Genomic DNA, 20790 nt, shown 5'->3' on the forward strand with positions numbered 1-20790 from the left:
ACCAGCTGTACCCAGGTAAAAGCCAGCTCCGTCTTGTCCTTGCGTGACGCGGTCACTTATCTTTTTTTTTTTTTTTTTTTTTTGTGGTTTGTGTGAAGATTTTATGGCTTTCCTGCCTAACACAACAAGTTAATTCCTGGACGTGTACCAACGCCGCACTTTCTTTTTAACTCTGCTCAACCCGGGCACTATATATTGTGGCAACCCATTATGATGGCATGTGAATAGATTATGTAACTAATAGTTCTTGGCATAGTCATAGGCATGTCCCTTCCAGGAACGCATGGACGTGAACAGAAGATTCTGTGCATTTTATAGGAACTACGTGCTGCTGGGTCGCTGTCAGAAAAGTAGCAGAGCTCAGTTTGTACAACTATGTTTAACTCATAAAAGCATAATTTAACACATAATTTGCATGTAAACTGCATTGCCTATATGCAAATACTGCCTGTGTCAGCTCTGCATCATATGTGTTTATTGCTATCTATTATGCAAGATTCGTATAGTAATGCATATATTATTTACCATTATAAGCTGCTTTCACACCAACATATAATACAGGTGCAGTTGTGTGTCTGACTTTACAGCCGTCTCAGATCTGACAGGTGTCAGCTTAAAGGGGTTATCCAGCATTAGAAAAACATGGTCACTTTCTTTCAGAGACAGCACCACTCTTGTCTCCAGTTTGGGTGCAAGTTTTGCAGCTCAGTACTATTGAAGTGAATAGAGCTTAATTGCAAACCGCACCTGAGCTTGAGACACTAGTCTTGTTGTCTCTGGAAGAAAGTGGCCATGTTTTTCTAACGCAGGATAACCCATTAAAAGTGGTATTCCACACAAACTTAACTTTTGTTATGAACAATGAATAAAGGATAAAAGGAGGCACTCACCAGCAGTGTATTCAGACCATCCGGCTTTTATTGCTGTGCGCAGGGGGAGCGGGGGAGACAAGGTGGGTGACCGCAGTTTCGCGGCTTAGTGCCGCTTTGAGGGTTCGTCAAAGCGGCACTAAGCCGCGAAACTGCGGTCACCCACCTTGTCTCCCCCGCTCCCCCTGCGCACAGCAATTAAAGCCGGATGGTCTGAATACACTGCTGGTGAGTGCCTCCTTTTATCCTTTATTCATTGTTCATACAGCATGTTTATTTCGGATTGAGCACCACCACATACCGGACCCAGCCTGAGATAGTGCCATCTAGTGGAGAGCCAGGCAGTGCCATCACTTTTTTCTTTCTTGTTAACTTTTGATATGTTGCTGTCCATGGTGAGACTAACAATTCCTTCCATACTTGTTATCTATTCAGTATCCTTCCCCCAGTTCTCAGCTGCTGCTTTCTGTTGAAGACACAAAAATCTGTGTGTGAGCTTTTCTCTCTGTCTCCCCCTCCTCCCCCTCCCTTCTGAGACAGCTGATGTAAACAAGTCCCTGGGTGGCTGTATCTGCAGCAACGTAGCTTCTTTGTAATACCAGGAGGGATAATCATAGTGAGTTCATCAGCAACTTGACCTCAGATTAACCCTCCCAGCATTGCAAAGAAGCCAAAATGTTGCAGATAAAGCCTGTCAGGGACTTGTTTACATCAGCTGTCTTAGAAGGGAAGGGGGGAGGAGGGGGAGACGGATAGAAAAGCTCACACGCAGATTTTTGTGTCTTCAGCAGAAAGCAGCAGCTGAGAACTGGGGGAAGGATACTGAATAGATAATAACAAGTATGGAAGGAGTTGTTAGTCTCACCATGGACAGCAACATATCAAAAGTTAAGTTTGTGTGGAATACCACTTTAAATGGGTTATCCCGTGTTAGAAAAACATGGCCACTTTCAACGTGGGATAACCCATTTAAAGTGGTATTCCACACAAACCCCTTTAGTTCTATCACTCTCGGTTGGCCAATCTGAATGACTGGTACTGGTACTAAACACTACTACTTCAATGTATGGCCACCTGTCGCTTTCCTGGACATAACATCTAGTAAATTCACCAGCTGAATAAATGGTGGTCAATTGCTCTTTTAAAGATGGGGTTGTCCTCCCGAGACACCCTTGTCTATCGGTTGTATTTGCGGTATGGCATCTCCACTACACTAAAGTGTGTAGCTGAACTGTGATACCACGCACAACCTGTGGTCAAGGGTGGCGCTGTTTTGGGAAGAAAGCAGCCATATCTTTTTAATTGTATATTCCTTATTACGGCCAACATTGGGTAACATACAAGAACCTGTAGATCCTCGTAGTCAGGTGCTGCGAACCTTCCCTAAGACCGGTGTTTATGACGCTGAGAACTATGTGAGAAGCAGCAGCCAACTATTTACAGGGTATTTTACAGAACATTCAGCAGCGTCTTATCTGGGATAAAATCTAAGCTGTGCATCAGAGAGATACGATAGATAAACACGCCGTTGTTCTCACAAGGTTCTGAAGATGCATATCATGTCTTCAAGAATTCAGCGCACATGAGAAAACAGCAATTTCATGTTTAGTCAGAGAGAAAAAAAGGCTATTTATAGAGACGCCGAGATCGGGGAAACAGCACATGAATAATGTTATAATAACCGATCAGACAGATTCTGTAGGCAATTGCCAGCTCCTTTAGAAAAAAAAAAATCTGCTCCCACCAATATAAATCAAATCCCAGCTGTCAGCGATGGGGGAGAATATAGAATCAGCACTGTATATAACATGCCTGGTACCAGGGACGATTTTCTCTTCAAATAAAGTTTTTCTTATTGAACAGGAAGCTTTTAGTGTATGTGTGTATGTATATGTGTGTGTATATGTATGCATGTGTGTGTGTATATATTAATATTTCTGTAATCTGACAACTGCGTGGAGAGAACCAATAAGGAAATTACCCTGATTTTCCCAAAAAGAAATTGCAGGAGATTTACCTAATTTGGGGTATTCATTAACCGAGGAAATCTGAGGATCCTCAAACGATAAGATGATCTTGGGGTGACTCTTCTTTTATCATGTCTTCAGTTTCTGCAGTGCCTCCACAGGAGAAATAAAGTATTACCCAGTTCCCATTAAAATCAATGAGCTCTCTGTGTATTGTGTAGACGTGCCAAGTCCTCCACAGTGAAAGACACTCTTGTAGCTGCTCTCCATTCTAGTATGGGAGACCTTCCTATAGGAATTGATAAGGAAAACCCCCTTGCTTGGTTTTGCAGCTAGCCCCATTCACTTCAAAGGAGCCGAGCTGCGTTACTAGGGACAACTTGAGAGTGTCGTTGTTTCGGAAAGAAAGCAGCCATGTTTTTTTAATTCTGCAATGAATGGGAGTCAGTTGACAGAAACCTTCTCGACTATTACAGTCACAAGAAAGTGAAAAAGTTCTGAAGTATAGCTGCATTCAGGAAGCATGCTTAGGACCGCACTTGTATTTTTTAGCGTTATTACATAGCGAGGGCAATGATCAGTGGATGATTCATGCAGACCTTTGCTGCCATCAGTTGTTGGCCGCACATCCCCTATTACACAGGGAGCTATGTGACCTTTTTTTTTCTTTTTTTTCTTTTTTTTTTGGACAAAGAAAAGACGTGATCAGCCGATGGCTGGCCTTATTACACAGGGCAGTTATAGGTCTGTTTGGTTGTATAATGTCCCCATGTATTAGAGCCTTATTTGCGTGTATCACTTATGACATTATTACCCTATCTTATCTAGGCTTCTAGCAATATAAGAGTGGAAATTAATGCAACTTCTAAAAATATTGAGATGACTCTGTTCATTATGTCAAAGTCTCTGTAGCAAAGCCGATGAGTGAGCTACAGAGAACAGGGAGGCTCAGCATATTTTGTGACTGGTGGGTTTAGCTCGGGTTCAAAACGCCTTTTGATCGACCATACAAAGAAACAAAAGGTAAGGAGGGTCTAATTAAAGTTTGCAGACTGGCGATACACCTTGGATTTTTGTTTAGATAGGTTTATCAGATCCTCCTATCACAATGTCTGAGCGATCAATAAAACTTTAATGCCCCTATACTCTAAAGTAATCTCATTTATGTTGTAGCATCATGTTCTTACAATATGGGAGTGGTGTGTTTTAAGTGTGAAGCCCGTGCCCTAAGTGTGGAGGTATGGTGGCATCAACCAGCATCAGGTGGTGGGGCACCATATTAATCTCTTCTATAGGACCCTTTTTAAAGCATCCAAAATTGAATGGGACACTCATTTTCTATTCCTTCTTGCATATGAGCACATCTTCTTCGTCACATATGTCATGGCTCTAAAATATTAGACAGCCGACAGCACAGTTATGGCAGATCTGGAGCATAACATCTCATCTAAGGCCAGGGGACCTCTTCGCTGCATGGCCGGAGACTTGTAGAGAAAGCCCGGGAGCAAAGGGATCGGGCTAGGAAGAGGTTGATTGAAAGTAGGCCTGGAAGCAAACTCTCAAAGCTGACTTTTTTTCCCTCCTGGGCTTTCTCTGCATGTCACTTCTCCTGTTCTGGACACATGCCTCGGAGAGAGAGAGTTGTGGACTAGCAGAACGTATCCTACGAGAACTGGAATCTGGATGGATTTGTATGCCAAGGATGGATGCCATGGATTGTATTTTTGTGTGCTTAGCTTTAGTCTTTTTATGTGTCTTGACTACATTTTGACTGTTTATTCTTACTATAGTAGAATTCCAGGGCTCCGGTGTCTGTAGTAATATTAAAATAGAGCCTTTTCTACAATGTGCTGCCAAATGTATCAAAGCCATGATGAAAATTTGGTGGATTCGAAGTCCCTGGAAAACCTCCTTCAAACCTCTCACAAAACTAACTTTGCATTTCTTCTACTTCCAAAATGTAATTTATTTTATAGCCCGTAATTCAAGAACATGACATTTTGATTTAGTATGATATTTTGACTTGAAGGTAGAGTCCAAAGACCTAGAAAGCCACTCCGAGGAGGTGAGATTGAATTTGGAGTCTGGCCATGAGCTCCCTATAAAGGCAACTGCAAAAGGACACAAAATAAATTGATTCAACTCTAGACTGTCATCCTACACTACTATGGATAATGAATATTACCATAGACTACTCAAAATACCTGGCATTAACTGGTAGAGACATGAAGGGGTAATTTGTTGTCTTTGTCGTCTGAATTTGGCCTTCTGTCTCGTAAAAGGTTGGGATCCTGGTGGCCAGACTGTCTATTGTGCTCTTATCTCCTCTATTTTATGGTCTGCTAGGTTGCTGGTTCGAACAACTTGTTCATGGACTATGGCGTTTTTGATTACCCAGAAGATCTTTTTCCAAGAAAGATGATTCAATAAACCTTACAGCAACTCTGTACCCACAATCTGCCCCCCCCCCCCTAAAACGTTTGTACATTCAGATAGCTGCTTTTAATCCAAGATGTGTCCTGGGGTCCGTTCGGCAGGTGATGCAGTTATTGTCCTAAAAAACTACTTTTAAACTTGCAGCCCTGAGTCAAACTGGCGTGGCCTAGAGTGTCTGTGCATTAGGCTGGCACCGCCTCTCCGTCCCTCCTCCCCGCCCTCCTCATCATTAGGAATGCTCCAGTCAGGTATTCTCTTATTCATCACCTGTCTGAGCACTGCACATGTGTTGGATCATTGAGGCACCTGTACAGTTTTCAGACAAGTGAGGAATAGAAGAAATTCTGCCAGGGCATTCCTAATGGTGAAGAGGGTGGGGAGGAAGGATGGAGAGGCGGTGCAAGCCTAGCCCATAGACACTCTAGGCCATGGCAGTTTAGCACAGGGCTGAAAGTTTAAAAGTTTTTTTTTTTTTTTTTGGACAAGAACTGCATCACCTGCCGAACGGACCCCAGGACAGATCTTAGATTAAAAGCAGCTATCCGAAGGTACAAGTGGTTTGGGGGGGGGGTCACATTGTGGGTACAGAGTTGCATTGACCTAAATTTTCTTTTGGCCAATGCCCTCTGGGAATACATATTTGGGCTTGCCGTGTTGTAGTCAACTATAGACTGAGGTGTTTTTGGTTACCAGGCAATAATGAATGATGATGTCAGGAACTACGAATTCCCTTTCGTAGCACAACTTCCGTATTTACGAACCGTGTACGGAAATTATGAATGCCCCCTATGTTTGGTCCGTTAAAATCAAGGTGTCCATCATGGGTGCACTGTAGTGTACATTGAGATATGGTCCTGTAATGGTGATGTTTGTGATGTTACTTACTTTTTGCATTTAAAAAAAAAAAAAAAAAATCGTGACCCAAAACGCAAGTGGTTAATGCAGTCTGTCTATAAAATCCTTACCAATACAGGTTCATGTAGGGATAATAATTTTATTTCAATGGCTGCCCCATCTCCGAGACAAAGTTATTGAGCCTGGGCCTATTGTATGTTTTCCATGGATGAGCACATTTGCCCGACGCCTCCCCTCAGTTGCTCTGCAGAATTTCTTGGCACATATTAAATAAACAATAATGAAAATAACAGGCCTCTCTGCTCGTATCTGAATGTGCACGCCTGTGGAAGGCCTTCTTTGTTGCACGTGGCGTGTTAACATAATGATAGGTCTTCGGCACATTCTGCTTTCTCTAGTCAAGTTGATTGCCCATTGACTGCCACCCCGCACACAGAGCGTGGAGGGGGAGGCGTAATTATCCTGACAAGCTTCTAATCCGCAGCCTTGTGGGCGCTGTGATGATGTGATTGCCTGCTGTCAGATCGGTGCGTCCCATGTGTTAGATCACTACGCAGCCAGCCTTATCTTAATACTGCACTGTTATTTGCCGGGACTGAGATAAATGCTCTTAATGTGTGTTACATATAGCTGTGCTGGATAGGCACTAAAAAGTAGTGGCATGTGTATGTAAAGCTTCCTTTTAAGAATGCAAAGCACCAGAACGGAACCTGTTTAGGCTGAACCAGCAGGGAGTGACGGGCAGTTTGAGTTCAGGAGTACAATTGTAGCTGTAGATGAGAATATGCTTTACTGTAGGCAGTGAATTGTGTTAATTATTTTTCTACGTAAATTTTTGCATTTTTTTTTTTTTTTATGTGATTATCATTGTGTCCTTACCACTATTGTATCCTTTCTCGAAAAAATATTTGCACATATAGAAAAGATTTTCCAGTTTTTTTTATTGGCTGCCAGGCCGACTATCTTCTCTGTGATCTGGGTGTGATTACTCATATTGTTTGGGATATGTATCTTCTTTTCTCCATTTACTTTGTGTTTTACATATGCTGGGAATGATTTGCATTTGATTGTCGCAGGCTTTTAGCATTATTCACCATTCCACTAGATCAGTGGGGGTCCTTAGCTTACACTGCTACTCCATTGAAATTCTTTCTTGCCTTTTATATGTGTGGAAGTGAACAAGAGACCATAGTGCTTTGTTCTAGCTGTGACCACTAGAGATGAGTGAACTTCGAGTATGTTGGGTTAATGCGAACCCAAAATCTCTGCATTTTATTATCGGTGACTGAAGAAGTTGGATGCAGCCCTAGGGAGTCCTGGAAAACATGGATATGGCCTTTGTCTGTATTCATGTTATCCAGGCAGCATTAGGCCTGTAATCAACTTCTTTAGCCACCAGTAGTCAAATGGCAAGAGTTCCAAGTTCGGATGAACCCAAGCATACTCAAAGTTCACTCATCTTTAGTAACCACCAATCTAGAATTCATCCCCTATACCAACCCTGGGTTACCAAGAGCGTCTCGTACTCCGGAGGATCTGTCCTGTCCTTCATCACATAGATAACCAATTGATAGAAATGGGCACTTAGGACCCCTTTACTTCACCCATTCATTAGAAGTGGACAGACTTTGGATTCCTAGACTATACATCATGGTTTTGTCTTATGTTTTCTTCTAGAACTGAACAGCACCGATCTAAAAGGATGTGTCAGCGAGAACAGCCTAAGCAGCAATGCCAGCCTGCCCAGTGTGCAGAGCTGCCGGAGACTCGGAGAGCGGCGGGTAGCCAGTTGGGCCGTGTCCTTCGAACGACTGCTCCAGGATCCAGTTGGGGTTCGATATTTCACAGTAAGTGATTTTATACACGTCACAAATGATAAATGACTGCGGAAGTTGTATTAGTTATAGGGTGATCCAGGCAATAACATTAGGGGTGTGATGAGTTCACTATGGATCCTGGTAAAAAAAAAAAAGTTGTCAAAAATGTTCTAATAAGCCTAAAAGTTTTGTTTAGCGGGCACATGTGCTCGGCAGAGGGTGAAGAGTAAAAAGCAGCCAAGTATAGAGCTTGGTGGGGCAAACTGGTGGAAAGGAACTGCGATAAAGCAGAGTAATTGTCAAGTGCTCTTCAGGCCATGAGTGGAGCAGCTGCCGCTAAAGTGGCTCATTGGAAGAAAAAAAAATTTGTCTGACAATCAGTGTGCCGAAAAATGAGTTTTACATGGAAATTACAATAATGAGTTCACTGTGTGAGCTTTCAGCTTCAGGCTCAGCACTGATCCAAAAACATGATTTAAAGGGGGCTGTCTGAGAAAAACAAAATCCAAATACCTTAATGGTGTATCTCATGCTCTGCAGTGCTCTGTGTGTTCACATATTACACAGGCAGCCCATTTAATTTAATGGAAGCTGTGTAATGCTTTGTTTCACCTGTGGTGGCGCTGCGGGGAAACTACTCTTGCAGGATATAGCTGATCAGTTTGAGTTCTAGCTGCGAGATTTATTGCAATGACATTATGGCCAAAGCATTGTTGAAAACAGATGGTCCTTTAAATTAGAAACTCCGGTATGGAGCCACTAGAAGAAAAAAAGGGAATAGGTTCATCTCATAATTACCAACTCCATCGTAGAATTCTTTTTTTGTATGAGGAAATCTCTGTTTTAGGTAAAACAGAGTCATGGTAGCTTATCGCTCGTCGCATACAGCACTGATGGGAAACCTTTGGTTTTCCAGCTGTTGCAAAACTACTATTCCCATCATGCCTGGACAGCTAAAGCTGGAGGGATGAAGTTTCCCCATTCCTACTCTAGAGGATGACCAGGTTATATTGATGTCAGTGGGGGCAAAATGGGTTCAAATTGTCATTCTGCTTTTCAACTGTTAAATTTCCTGGAGAAGGCCAGTATGACACAGACCTAGGAGACTTTAGAGCAGGGGTCCTCAAATGGCGAACCGCGGTCCGAACGCAGACTGTGGAGGCCAGCTGTCCGGACCCCTGCTGCAGCTCAGTATACCTGTATACCAGCAACGAGCGCTGATAGTTACAGTGCAGGAGCAGCACTGACAGAGAGGGAGCCATCGTCTTGCTCCCTGTCAGTGACTCTTGTGGCCGCAGCAGTCTTAAGAGGCTACTCTGTCCTGTCTCTGGTTTCGGCGCTCGAGTGACCTCACTGGAGCGCCGGAGCCAGGACTAGGGGAGAGCGGCCTCTTGTGACTGCTGCAGTGTGGCCACAAGAGGGGGAGAGAAGAGGAGATGCCCGGACCCAGGTGAGTAGAAGTGTTTTTTTTTTTTTTATTTAATTTTATATGCTATATGGGAGGGAGAGCACAGGGGGGCTACATAACTGGGGGAGCACACAGCAGGAGGGCTATATACTACTGGGGGAGTACAGGGGGGACTATATACTATTTGGGGAGCACACAGTGGAGCTATATACTACTGGGGAGCACAAAGCAGGGGTCTATATACTATTGGGGAGCACACAGTGGCGCTATATACTACTGGGGAGAACAAAGCGGGGGTCTATATACTACTGGGGGAGCACACAGCGAGGGGCTATATACTACTAGGGAGCACAAAGCGGGGGTCTATATACTACTGGGGGAAGTGCACAGGGGGCTATATGGGAGGGAGAGCACACAGGGGGTCTATATACTACTGGGGAGCACAAAGCGGGGATCTATATTCTTCTGGGGGAGCGCACAGGGGGACTATATACTACTGGGGGAGCACACGGGGGTCTATATACTACTGGGGGAGTGTACAGGTGGGTTATATACTACTGGGGGAGGGCACAAGGGTCTATATACTACTGGGGGAGCAACAGAGGGGCTATATACTACTGGGGGAGCGCAACACGTTTACTAATGATGTTCAGCTCGGACCTTCACCTGACAATAGACCCCGGTAAGTGGACCATTACTAAAAGTTGTTGAGTACCCCTGATTTAGAGTCTTGTATCAGGTTTTAGTGGAGTGTCTGAAGACTTGAAATACGTAATGACTCGAAGGCTTAACAATTTTCAATGTTGACTCATTAGAGTCAATTGTTAACTACTTTATATATACAGTTAGTATGCAGATCTATGTATCTCCATGGTAACAGACTACAAACAAACCCTTTGTAGTCTGATCCTAAAGTCTTGTGTTGCTCCACTCTCTCTTTTTTTTCTCTTGCAGATATTATCTGTTAAGTTTCAGTAATACAGGAGATAAAAATGAAAGGTGCTCAATCTAAGAAGCACAGTTGTTGAAGTTTGTCATGTGGCTTGTTACATGGGTGGACATTTTTGGGGTGGATTTACCCTCCAGGTTTTTTTTATTGTGTAATGTAATATTTATTTATTATTATTATTATTATTATTATTTCTTTACTGTATACAGTAGAGGGGATCTATGTGCACTGGCCTGACTGTAATCCCTTTTTTGTCTTGTCCCCTGTAGGAATTTCTAAAGAAAGAGTTTAGTGAGGAGAACATCTTGTTCTGGCAGTCCTGCGAATATTTTAGTCGTGTTCCAGCTCATGACAAAAATGAGGTAAATTGCTTACGCAATGGTGGATATCTGTGCGTAACCCTATTCAAATGTTATGACCGGGTTTTGTGGTTGCTGGAAAAAATATCTGCAAACTAAATACAGGAATATTACACTAATATGCAGAAAAATAAACAGTCACCGGCACTACTTTGTCATATTTCACCTGCTTCTTACGTTCTTTGTTTTTCTATGGGTATGAGTTCACTTTTACTAAGAATGCAGTTCAATGTAGTAGATATCAAACAAAAAAGAGGTTTTAGAGGGCTCTCACCAACAAAAACGTCAGTCTTTATTCAAAATTCTTTTTTAAAAACACCATAGCAGGACGAGCATCTGCGGATGCGTCTGTAGAAGCGTGCTCATGTCACGCGAAACAGCTGTCACTCTGCCACACTGATTAGGAGGACTTGGCGTCTGTCTTCATGCTCGTCCTGCTATGGTGGTTTTTAAAGAATAATTTTGAATAAAGTTTGAAGTTTTTAATGGTGAGTGCCCTCTACAACCTCTTTTTTTGTTTGGAATATTACACTAAGACAATTACGCGGAAAAGCCTCTCTTTCAGCTGTATAAAACTTTGAGGCACATGTAAAGTAAAGGTCTGGCCATTTGAAAAATTCCACAGGGGTTAACTTAAAAAATGATCATACCCCTGCTAGCAAAGCATCGGTTTACAGATTTTGGGCCCCCTGCCGGAGAAAATTTTCTGATGAGCCAATCGGTGACTGCAGCAGTGTCCTGTCCCAGTCACTGATTGGGTATATAGTTTATGTTCCTGCCTGCCTCTGCTAGATGGAAACTTTATCAAGTGGCTGAACTTCACCTTTAACCTTACGCCTCACTACGGTTGCCTTGATGATATATAAATCTTAAATTCATTTAGTCTTTTTTTAATTTTTATTTCTAGTTGTCATACCGAGCACGGGAGATATTTAATAAGTTCTTGAGCAGCAAAGCAACCACTCCGGTGAACATTGATAGCCAGGCTCAGCTGGCCGATGACATACTGAACGCACCGCAACCTGATATGTTTAAAGAACAGCAGCTCCAGGTATGGCCATATTTATACTAACTAATATATTATATATATATATATATATATATATATATATATATATATATATATATATATATATATATTATAGTATTTCTCCTTCTCCTTTATTTTTCCCTGTGCTCTTTGTCGCCCCCTGCTGATTATTGCCCTTTGTGTGACCTGTCAAAACTGGGCAAATGACACCTGCGGTGAGCACTTTTCTGGCTCACCAAAACTTGTTGTCCCCATTGAACTATTGGCTCATCAGAGTGGAATAATTTTATCCGAACTCTCAGGATACTGCCCTCTCCTTCCCAGTATAACAGCTTAGTTTATTATCAAAATTATACTTATGGGACTGTTCTGTCAGGGAAATGTATTACATGAATGTAGAAGTGGTGGAAAATAATGTTTCTTTGTTTTTCAGATTTTTAACCTTATGAAATTTGACAGCTACACCAGATTCCTGAAGTCCCACCTGTACCAGGAATGTATGCTTGCAGAAGTGGAGGGGAGATCCCTCCCAGACCCCCAGGAGATACCAAGCAGTCCCACCTCAAAACATAGCGTTAGCTCTGATCGCTCCAATATCTCCACTCCTAAGAAGGTAGCCGCTTGTTTTACTGTATGTATGTGTTTACTTATTTTGTGACTCCTGGATCGGTTATCCTGAGCTGTGCCCGAGCAGCAGGGAAACTACAATACTGCTTTACCCATATACCCATTTTGTTTGATTTCAACTAAATAAAATCTGTATTGTATGATCAATACAGAGGAGAAGATAGATGGTGTTTTATGGTCTTGTAGTTGCAGTAGGAATGATGGTCGGATGCAGTAGTAGTGGATGTATGCACTTGGCTCTGGCCCTTTGTTTATGTCAGTGTTCCGGACTGGTGTTATGTTGACGACCATTAATCTCCAGGTAGAGGGGGGGAGAAGTGTGTTTGTCCCCAGAAGTGTGTTTGTCCATGTCGCCAGTGGAACGTGATAAAAATATCATCTCTTAAGGACAATGATTTTGTTGCTGAAGTATGTGGCCTGACTTATGTGTTTCCTGTACTCCCACAGCAAGCCAGCAAGAAAACCAAGTCAGGAAGATCTCTAAATGAAGAGTCTGGAGGAGAGGAAGAGAATGAGAAGAAGAAGAAGGGGACCTTCTTTTCTTGGTCAAGGAGTAAAAGCATGGGGAAGTCTCAGAAGAAGAGAGAGAATGGCGAGATCCAGAATGGTAAGTACATTCGATTTTTCTAAACTGCCAGAAATTATTGGCCTCTAGACATAACCTGTTAGGTAGATTGACCTAAAGATGACTTTAGTGGTCGGCATCATGCCTGAATAACCAATATGGAGCAGAGTTCCTCTGTTTTTCCTCCATAAAGTCTGTGAATGAAAATGGTGATGCCCAGTTGACAATTTATTCATATAGTTCCCTGATTTCTAAAAAAAAAAAAAAAAAAAAAAGGCAAACACAAACATTGTATTTTCTTGTCCTGCCATGCTGAATGCATTTGGGCAAGATCCACTACTGACAACTTTGTATTTTGCTTGATGTAAGACAAGTGTGTAGATGGTGCAGGCCCTGATAGAATGGGTAGGTTATGCTGACTGCGCATAGTAGAACATGCAATATGCGCCCTGGCATTGTCTGGTATAAATATGGTGCTTTGTAGAAATGGCCTTACCACTGGTTTCATGACCAAATCAATGTATTGCCAAGCTGTTATGTAGACTAGAGGGGTCCAGCTACTGTACAATATGCCTCCCCACACCATAATCCAGAGAGAAGGACTGATGTGTCGTTCCCTCATAAAGCTCTCTTACACATGTAGTCTCTGAACCATTCCTGTCTATCATTGTGTCCAAGACAATAGTGCGGCTAGAGGATAGACCTCCATCACCGTCTCTGCACCATGTTACCCTAAAGAGCAGTGTGACACCTTTAGCTGGATGTCTGGCTCGTAGCCCAGTGTTGTGCGAGTGCTACTGATGGTTTGTGTAGACACTGTTCAACAGCCTAAGCTTAGTATGTGATGTCCAATTTCCCTCTCAGTACAGAACAGATCACTACACACCATTCACCTAATCTTATGATCCCTCCGAGCAGAGGTTCACCTCTGTGCAACTCTTGCTGTCATACCACCGCTTGACCTCCCCTGGCTGCGGCTTATCTCTAGAGAAAACAAAAGGATCGGTTGTTGAAATTTAGCATGCCCAGTCCTTATCCCCCTTCAACACCATCTGTCTGTGTAGGGTTGGGAGACCCCCATATACACGAGAAAAAAAAGTACTAGGCAGGCTCATACACTATATAATCTCACATAATATTTGCAGAGTTAACACCCACTAATATATTAAAGCATCACAAGCTTACCTGGGGTTGCCTGGGGCAGACTATTTTGGATGTTGGATGTAGTTGGGTGCGGATCTGGATTACATATACAGTATAAACACAAAGATTATAAGGAGCATCCAGCATATGGGCTGTGGACACATGGGGACAAGCGTTTCCTGTTACCTGTTGGCTCACTTTTTTTCCTTTTAACATCTTTCCTGGCAGAATCCACCATTATCAACGGGGCTCCCGGCAGGAGGCGAGAGTCGCAAGGTTCTGTATCCTCTTCAGCGAGCCTTGAGATGATTAATTGTGGCAGTAATGGCAATGTGCTCGAGGTAAGGATCACATTAAACTTGTAATTGTTTTACAAGACAAATTCTTATCGGTCACCTTGACATGGGGCGCTGCCTTTTATAACCTTGCATTACCGATTATGCACATTTTAGCAAAACGGCTGGTGTACGTGACCCCTCAGGAGAATTTTAAACTTTACAGATCCGGCTGCTTTTATACTAGGAGGACATGGACACAGATTGGTCCTAGCCATCCCTTCACATGGCTGAGGTCTGATAAATATTACATGGCCTTCAGCTCGGCAGCACAAAATTTGCCCTCTCGTTTTAGCTATATCTACCTGCAGAATTTTCCCTGCTCAGTCCATTTTAAATAATATTAAAGTCTATAACTTTTAGGCTTTTTGGAAAAATACATAGGGATCTACACCAGGAATGGGAGGGTGGCCTTGGATTTCTTCCATGCACTCTTTTTGACTGTGTATTTTGTTGTGGTTTTGCAGATTATGTGCAGATAAGCCACATGTCACTTGATCACATGTATTTAAAATACAAGGCTATAAAAAAATATACACTACAGCGAAGTGTGAAAGCTTAACAAAACACCACGAGAACAAGGCCTACTGTAAAAAAAATGCAGAATCAAAACCACAGATTGTTTTTCTGGACTTTAATTTCCATTTCTGCTCTTCACATGATTCTGCCTTTACAGGTCACTGCCTCCCATAATATGCACATACTCCTTCCCTGCTACTGTCATCATTCTTATCTTGGCAGCTGACTGGTGGACATGTCCCCTCAGTACAATTGTAACCGTACATAGCTGGCTACAGTTTTCTATGCTTAAAGGAGAAGTCCGGCGAAAAATTTAATGAAATCATTGTATTGCCCCCCAAAAGTTATACAAATTACCAATATTCACTTATTACGGGAAATGCTTATAAAGTGCTTTTTTCCCTGCACTTACTACTGCATCAAGGCTTCACTTCCTGGATAACATGGTGATGTCACTTCCTGGATAAAATGGTGATGTCACTTCCTGGATAAAATGGTGATGTCACGACCCGACTCCCAGAGCTGTGTGGGCTGTGGCTGCTGGAGAGGAGGATGGCAGAGGGATGCTCAGTGTCCCTCCAGTGTCCTGTGTACCTCAGTGTCCCCCTGCCATCATCCTCTCCAGCAGCCACAGCCCGCACAGCTCTGGGAGTTGGGTCGTGACATCACCATTTTATCCAGGAAGTGACATCACCATGTTATCCAGGAAGTGAACTTTTGGCGGGCAAAAACATACTTTAATAAAACTTTTTGCCGCACTTCTCCTTCAACCCACTTTGTCCCACTCTTGTGTATCATCTTCTCAAAAATCAGCAGACAGGTCACTGCCCTTTACAAGATCAACATACTCTTCTGCTACTGTAATCATTCTTGTCTTCTGATTGGTTAATGTGTATTCTATCTCCACCCACTCCATATCACAGACACATGTGATGCACTCCTCAAATAGGAGAGGACAGGTCACTGCCCTTTACATCATCATACCCCTCTGCTACTGTCATCATTCTCATCCTAGCTAATGGGTGTTGTACATACCTCAGTCCCCTCAGTACAATTGTAACCTTACATAGCCGGGTACAGGGTGTTCTATCCTTAACCCAATTCATGTCACTCTCATGTGTCCTCTTCTCCTCAAAATGCAATGGACAGGTCACTGCCTCTTTGAAGATAAACATACTCCTCTGCTGCTGTCATCATTCTCATCTTCTGGTTGGTTACTGAATATTCTATCTCCACCTACTGCATATTACTGACACACGTCATGCTCTCCTTAAACAAGAGAGGACAGGTCTTTTACAAGATGAACATACTCCCTTGCTGCTGTCATTATTGTGACCTTTAGCAAATGACTGGTGTGCTTGTCCACTCTGGAGAATTGCAAGTGTCACATAGCTGGCTACAGTATGTTCTGTCTCCATCTACTTCATGTCACTGCCACGTGTCCTTTTATTCTTTAAAAGCAGAGGGCTACCTCCTACAAGATCGTAATAATCTTCCCCTTCTGCTCTTATCGTTGTTCATTGATTAGTTACAATATGGTCTGTCCCATCCCCTTTATGTCACTGTTACATATCATTCTGTCCTCATAACACAGTGATGGCTAACCTTGACACTCCAGCTGTTGCAAAACTACAATTCCCATCATACCTGAACAACCAAAGATATGGCTTTGGCTTCCTAGGCATGATGGGAGTTGTAGTTTGGCAACAGCTGGAGTGTCAAGGTTAGCCATACAGAGTGGACAGGTCACTGCCCCTACAAGATCAGCACACTGCTCTCCTGCCGCTGCCGCCATTCGCTTGTTTAGATGGTTACTGGGAGATCTGTCTCCGTCTACTATAAAATGTACCCCTTAATCATGTATAGGACTTGGTGGTTCTTTTCTGTTGTAAATATTTCGAGAGACTACCCCTCATTTGCACAGTAAAGTCCCCAGCAGCCAAATGGCATTGAGATTTGTGTATTTTTTGGATATTCTGACTAAATTCTGGGGCTACACTAAACACTATGGTTAGGTTGTTCTAGCCTGTTCTAATCTAAATTACATGCTATTTCCTCATATGGCTTACCTGTTATGAAGCATACATTGTATAATTTAATATTTATAATAATAAATAATAATAAAAATATATAAAATACACACACACACACACACACACACACAATGTCCTGCACCAATGGCACCCTCCGCAGGCTTGCATGTTGCGTGCTCCATACGTAACCTCGCTAGTGATGGTAACTGAGCCACGTTGTCTGAAACTCTGGTTCTGCTGTCTGCTCTTTTATTAATACTTCCCTCTCTCTCTTTCAAAGTTTGAATCGTCAAGAGTGTCGTCTTCTTCCGAGAAGTCCCCCAAACACTGTTACATTACCCTGCCGGACGGCTCCTCCTGTGCCATGGTTGTGAAAAGTGGCTTCTCCATTAAAGAGATCTTAAGCAGCCTTTGCGAGAAGCATGGCTTTAACATTGCTGCAGTGGATCTGTTCTTAGTTGGAGGAAATAAGGTATTATACCATTGTCTTGTTTGCACTTGTTTTAGGACTAGGACAGTAAAATGCCTTTCATCTGACATTAAAGAGGGTGCACTGTATATATTTATTTTCAGTAGCCCCATAGAGTTTGAGTAGAGTTGTGATGTGCACGTGTGACTTCCACTTCTTACTGATGAGCACTTCAGAACCTCCGTTCTCAAGATAACAGGGGTCCCAGCAGTAAGACCTCCTATAATTTTACATGTATAAGGTGGTCATATACAGGGTCAGGATTAGATTTTTTTTTTTTTTTTTCTAGAAACAGCACCTCTCCTGCCCTCAGTTTGAATGTGGCATTGCAGCTCCATTCGATTGAAGTAAATAAAGTTTAGGTAATACCACATTCATTCAGGGCAGGGGTGGTGCTGTTTTTGGTAGAATGCAGCTCTGTTTTCTAATTCTGAATAACCCCTTCCAGAATTTACAGATTATCATATTAATTTAAGAGCGGAATGTCCCGCTGCGGATCCGCTTTCCGCCTAAAGAAATGACATGTCACTTCTTTGGGTGGATTCTGCTAGAGAAATCCCATAGAAGTCATTGGGTCTTTTAAATTTACGTTTGAATTCCACCAGAGCTGAACAAGAGAAAATTTTAAGCAGAAAACTTTCCTCTTCAATTCCTCAGTGTGAACACTCCCTTAATCCCCTCCGCTGTGCATGTTGCAGCCGCTACATTTAAGGCCCAAGTTCAGCAGGAAAGGAGTTCATTTTCCTTTCATCCTTGTTACAGGGCCCCACACAAGTATCAGCGTGCCCGCCTGCCCTCCTCAATGTGTAATTTATTGTATGTTTCTGTTTATTTTGTCTCCGCATGTAATGAAGCCTCTTGTTCTCAGCCAAGACAGCAGCATTTTGGAGTCCCGGGATCTAAGAATAGAAAAACGGACTTTATTTCGGTAAGAGAAACAAAATGAATCTAACAAATGTAAATCTGGGCTGCGGGAAAGTTTTTCCACTCGGACCCTCCTGGCAGCGACGCTTCCTCTTGGCTTTTTTTTTTTATAATAAATGTGTAGTCCGGATCCTGAAGGCCTGTGGTCTTCAGCTTCTAGACTAACAATCTCCCTGGGATTATGGCTACAGTGTATTATTCAGAGCGTGTGCGTGCATGCATGCGCCATGTGGATAGGGTTATGTAGCAAACAGTAACACATAATAAAAATTAGAAATCATATTAAAAAAAAAAAAGTTATTGTCTCAAATTTTTTTTTTTTTAAAGCTATCCAGTGTTATAGCATAACGATCTACCATCTAAATAATTATGGTTGTTATGTAACCTTCTCCACTATTTGGATGTATGTCAGTTTTAACTGACCCTCCGGGATTCTGTTTGAATTCAAATTCAAAATAGATTTAAAAACAACAACAAAAAAGAACAATATAAAGTACGATGGTACCTTGGTTTAAGAGCGTTTTGGTTTAAGAGCTCGTGGGAGTGGGGGAGGGGCATGGCCTGCATAGTGGGGTCTACAGCCCTGTACTCTGACCCAGGAAGTCTCCCTCACCTTCCAAATCATAGCAGATTCAGTTCAGGCTGGGGCTTGCTTTAGGGGACAGGACTGTGGGGGTTATTTCTTCATAGCTGTAACCCCTCTCTTCCCAGACAGAGAGTGCTGCTATACTGTGCCCACATCTCCCTTGCTCATTCCTTCCTGCTCCGAACAGTCTGTACAGTAAATTATAATATCACATATTCTTCTATTTCTGAATGTTTGTTTCAGTTGTTTTACATGTTATTCAGAATAATAAATCATTATTTTTGGGGTGTGGAACCAATTGTCTGCATATCAGTGATTTCTTATGGGAAAATCTGCTTTGGTTTAATCCAATGCACCACTGTATCACCATAAGCAGCACTCATTGATGTGGTCTGTCATTTACAAAATGGTCCGTTGGGTTTTATCAGGTTGTTTGTCATTTTAACAGAAGACTAGCATTGCATGCTGCTCATTTCTTCCCTTATGATGAAAGCTGTGTCTGAGTTTCCGAACAAGTCACCACCATATGTGAACACAACCTTAGTAACATTTTCCTTCTTCATTTCCAGTTTGGATCTGGTACCAATTAACAGATCAGTAGGACTGAAAGCCAAACCAACAAAGCCTGTAACAGAGGTCCTGCGCCCGGTCGTTGCAAAATATGGACTGAACCTCAGCGAGATGGTGGCAAGGCTTGTAAGTGCTACGTTTAATAATCATTATTGGATGAAAGCTGTTTAATTTGATTTTTTTTTTTTTTTTCCATATTCAAATTTTTTTTTTTTTTTTTTAGTTTTAGATTTAAAAACTCATTTCTGAATTAAAAGATTTTATTTCCACTTTGGTAGAAATAAAATCTATTGAAAATTGTACTTTTATTTAAAATTTAAGGGAATCTGTCATCTCTGTACCATGGTTAGGGCTGCAGACATGGGCAGATAGCTAATGGGGAGATAAAACAAATTATTTCTGTCTCTTAGCTCATGGCTGGTTGCAACGGTATTAAAATCATAATTTCCATCTAAGCTCAAGTGTCTCATTTTAAAAAAAAAATTTTATGAATGTTTAACTTTTTTTATGAAAAATCTGAAAAACTACCAAGAAGCAAATGATAAATTCTGTTATTACTTGTAGAGCGGGGAACAAGAGCCTTTAGACTTGGGTGTCCCCATTTCCACTTTGGACGGACAGAGGGTTGTGTTGGAAGAGAAGGAGAACTCCAGGAGTAAGGGTGAGTCCCTGGCTATTTCTAATATATATAAATGCTTATTATTTTATTTAAATTTTTCCTTTTTTTGCTGCACTAACAAATGAGGCAAAGCCGACAAATTTGGAACATTCTTTATTTTCTGTCAGGTGCTTAAAATAATATTTATATAGATTGGATGAAATTGGCCGTGGTGTTTGGTTTTCTCCTATCCTGGAGACCGATACAGGAGTAATTTCAGTGAAAATCCGATGCACTAAAACCACCTTTCCTCACCTCCGTGTCATTTATAAATCCTGCACGTTTTTGGCCTCCGCTGTGAATAGTCGCTTTATGTTTTACGGAGCTGAATTATGTTTTCGTTTAAAGTTATGGTTTGTATGGTTATTTCATTGCAGACAAGTCCAAGAACCCAATGATGAAGTCGACTCCAGCGCTGACAAACTCCAGGAGTAATAACTCTATGGTAATTATAACATTGATCTCTGTACTTTACGTTTCATAAAGGATCTTGTTTTTTTTGCTAACTTTGGTATAAATTTACGTATGGTATACAGTTACCGTATCTTTCTTACCTTGTACTGGTTTTAAGTTAGTTGTGAGATGAGAAGAAAACAACACATAAGTCTAGAATTTTACTGGTCACCAGGATTCAGGGTATAGGGGGAGTTTAGATGAGTTACAGCCCAAGG

At 42.0% G+C, this 20790-nt stretch overlaps 1 protein-coding gene across 1 annotated transcript in view; it reads left to right on the forward strand.

Moving 5' to 3' along the window:
• RGS12 (regulator of G protein signaling 12) overlaps positions 1 to 20790 on the forward strand; it is a 115095-nt gene that overhangs the window by 76526 nt on the left and 17779 nt on the right. The window contains exons 5-15 of the mRNA XM_069977357.1: positions 7805 to 7974; positions 10571 to 10663; positions 11568 to 11711; positions 12124 to 12303; positions 12765 to 12924; positions 14254 to 14366; positions 17193 to 17384; positions 18236 to 18309; positions 19461 to 19587; positions 20026 to 20122; positions 20497 to 20564. Of these exons, the coding sequence (XP_069833458.1) occupies positions 7805 to 7974; positions 10571 to 10663; positions 11568 to 11711; positions 12124 to 12303; positions 12765 to 12924; positions 14254 to 14366; positions 17193 to 17384; positions 18236 to 18309; positions 19461 to 19587; positions 20026 to 20122; positions 20497 to 20564 (1418 nt within the window). The remainder of the gene's footprint in view (positions 1 to 7804; positions 7975 to 10570; positions 10664 to 11567; positions 11712 to 12123; positions 12304 to 12764; positions 12925 to 14253; positions 14367 to 17192; positions 17385 to 18235; positions 18310 to 19460; positions 19588 to 20025; positions 20123 to 20496; positions 20565 to 20790) is intronic.

Source organism: Dendropsophus ebraccatus, chromosome 7 (assembly GCF_027789765.1).
Source record: "Dendropsophus ebraccatus isolate aDenEbr1 chromosome 7, aDenEbr1.pat, whole genome shotgun sequence".
In the NCBI taxonomy this organism is placed as follows: Eukaryota; Metazoa; Chordata; class Amphibia; order Anura; family Hylidae; genus Dendropsophus; species Dendropsophus ebraccatus.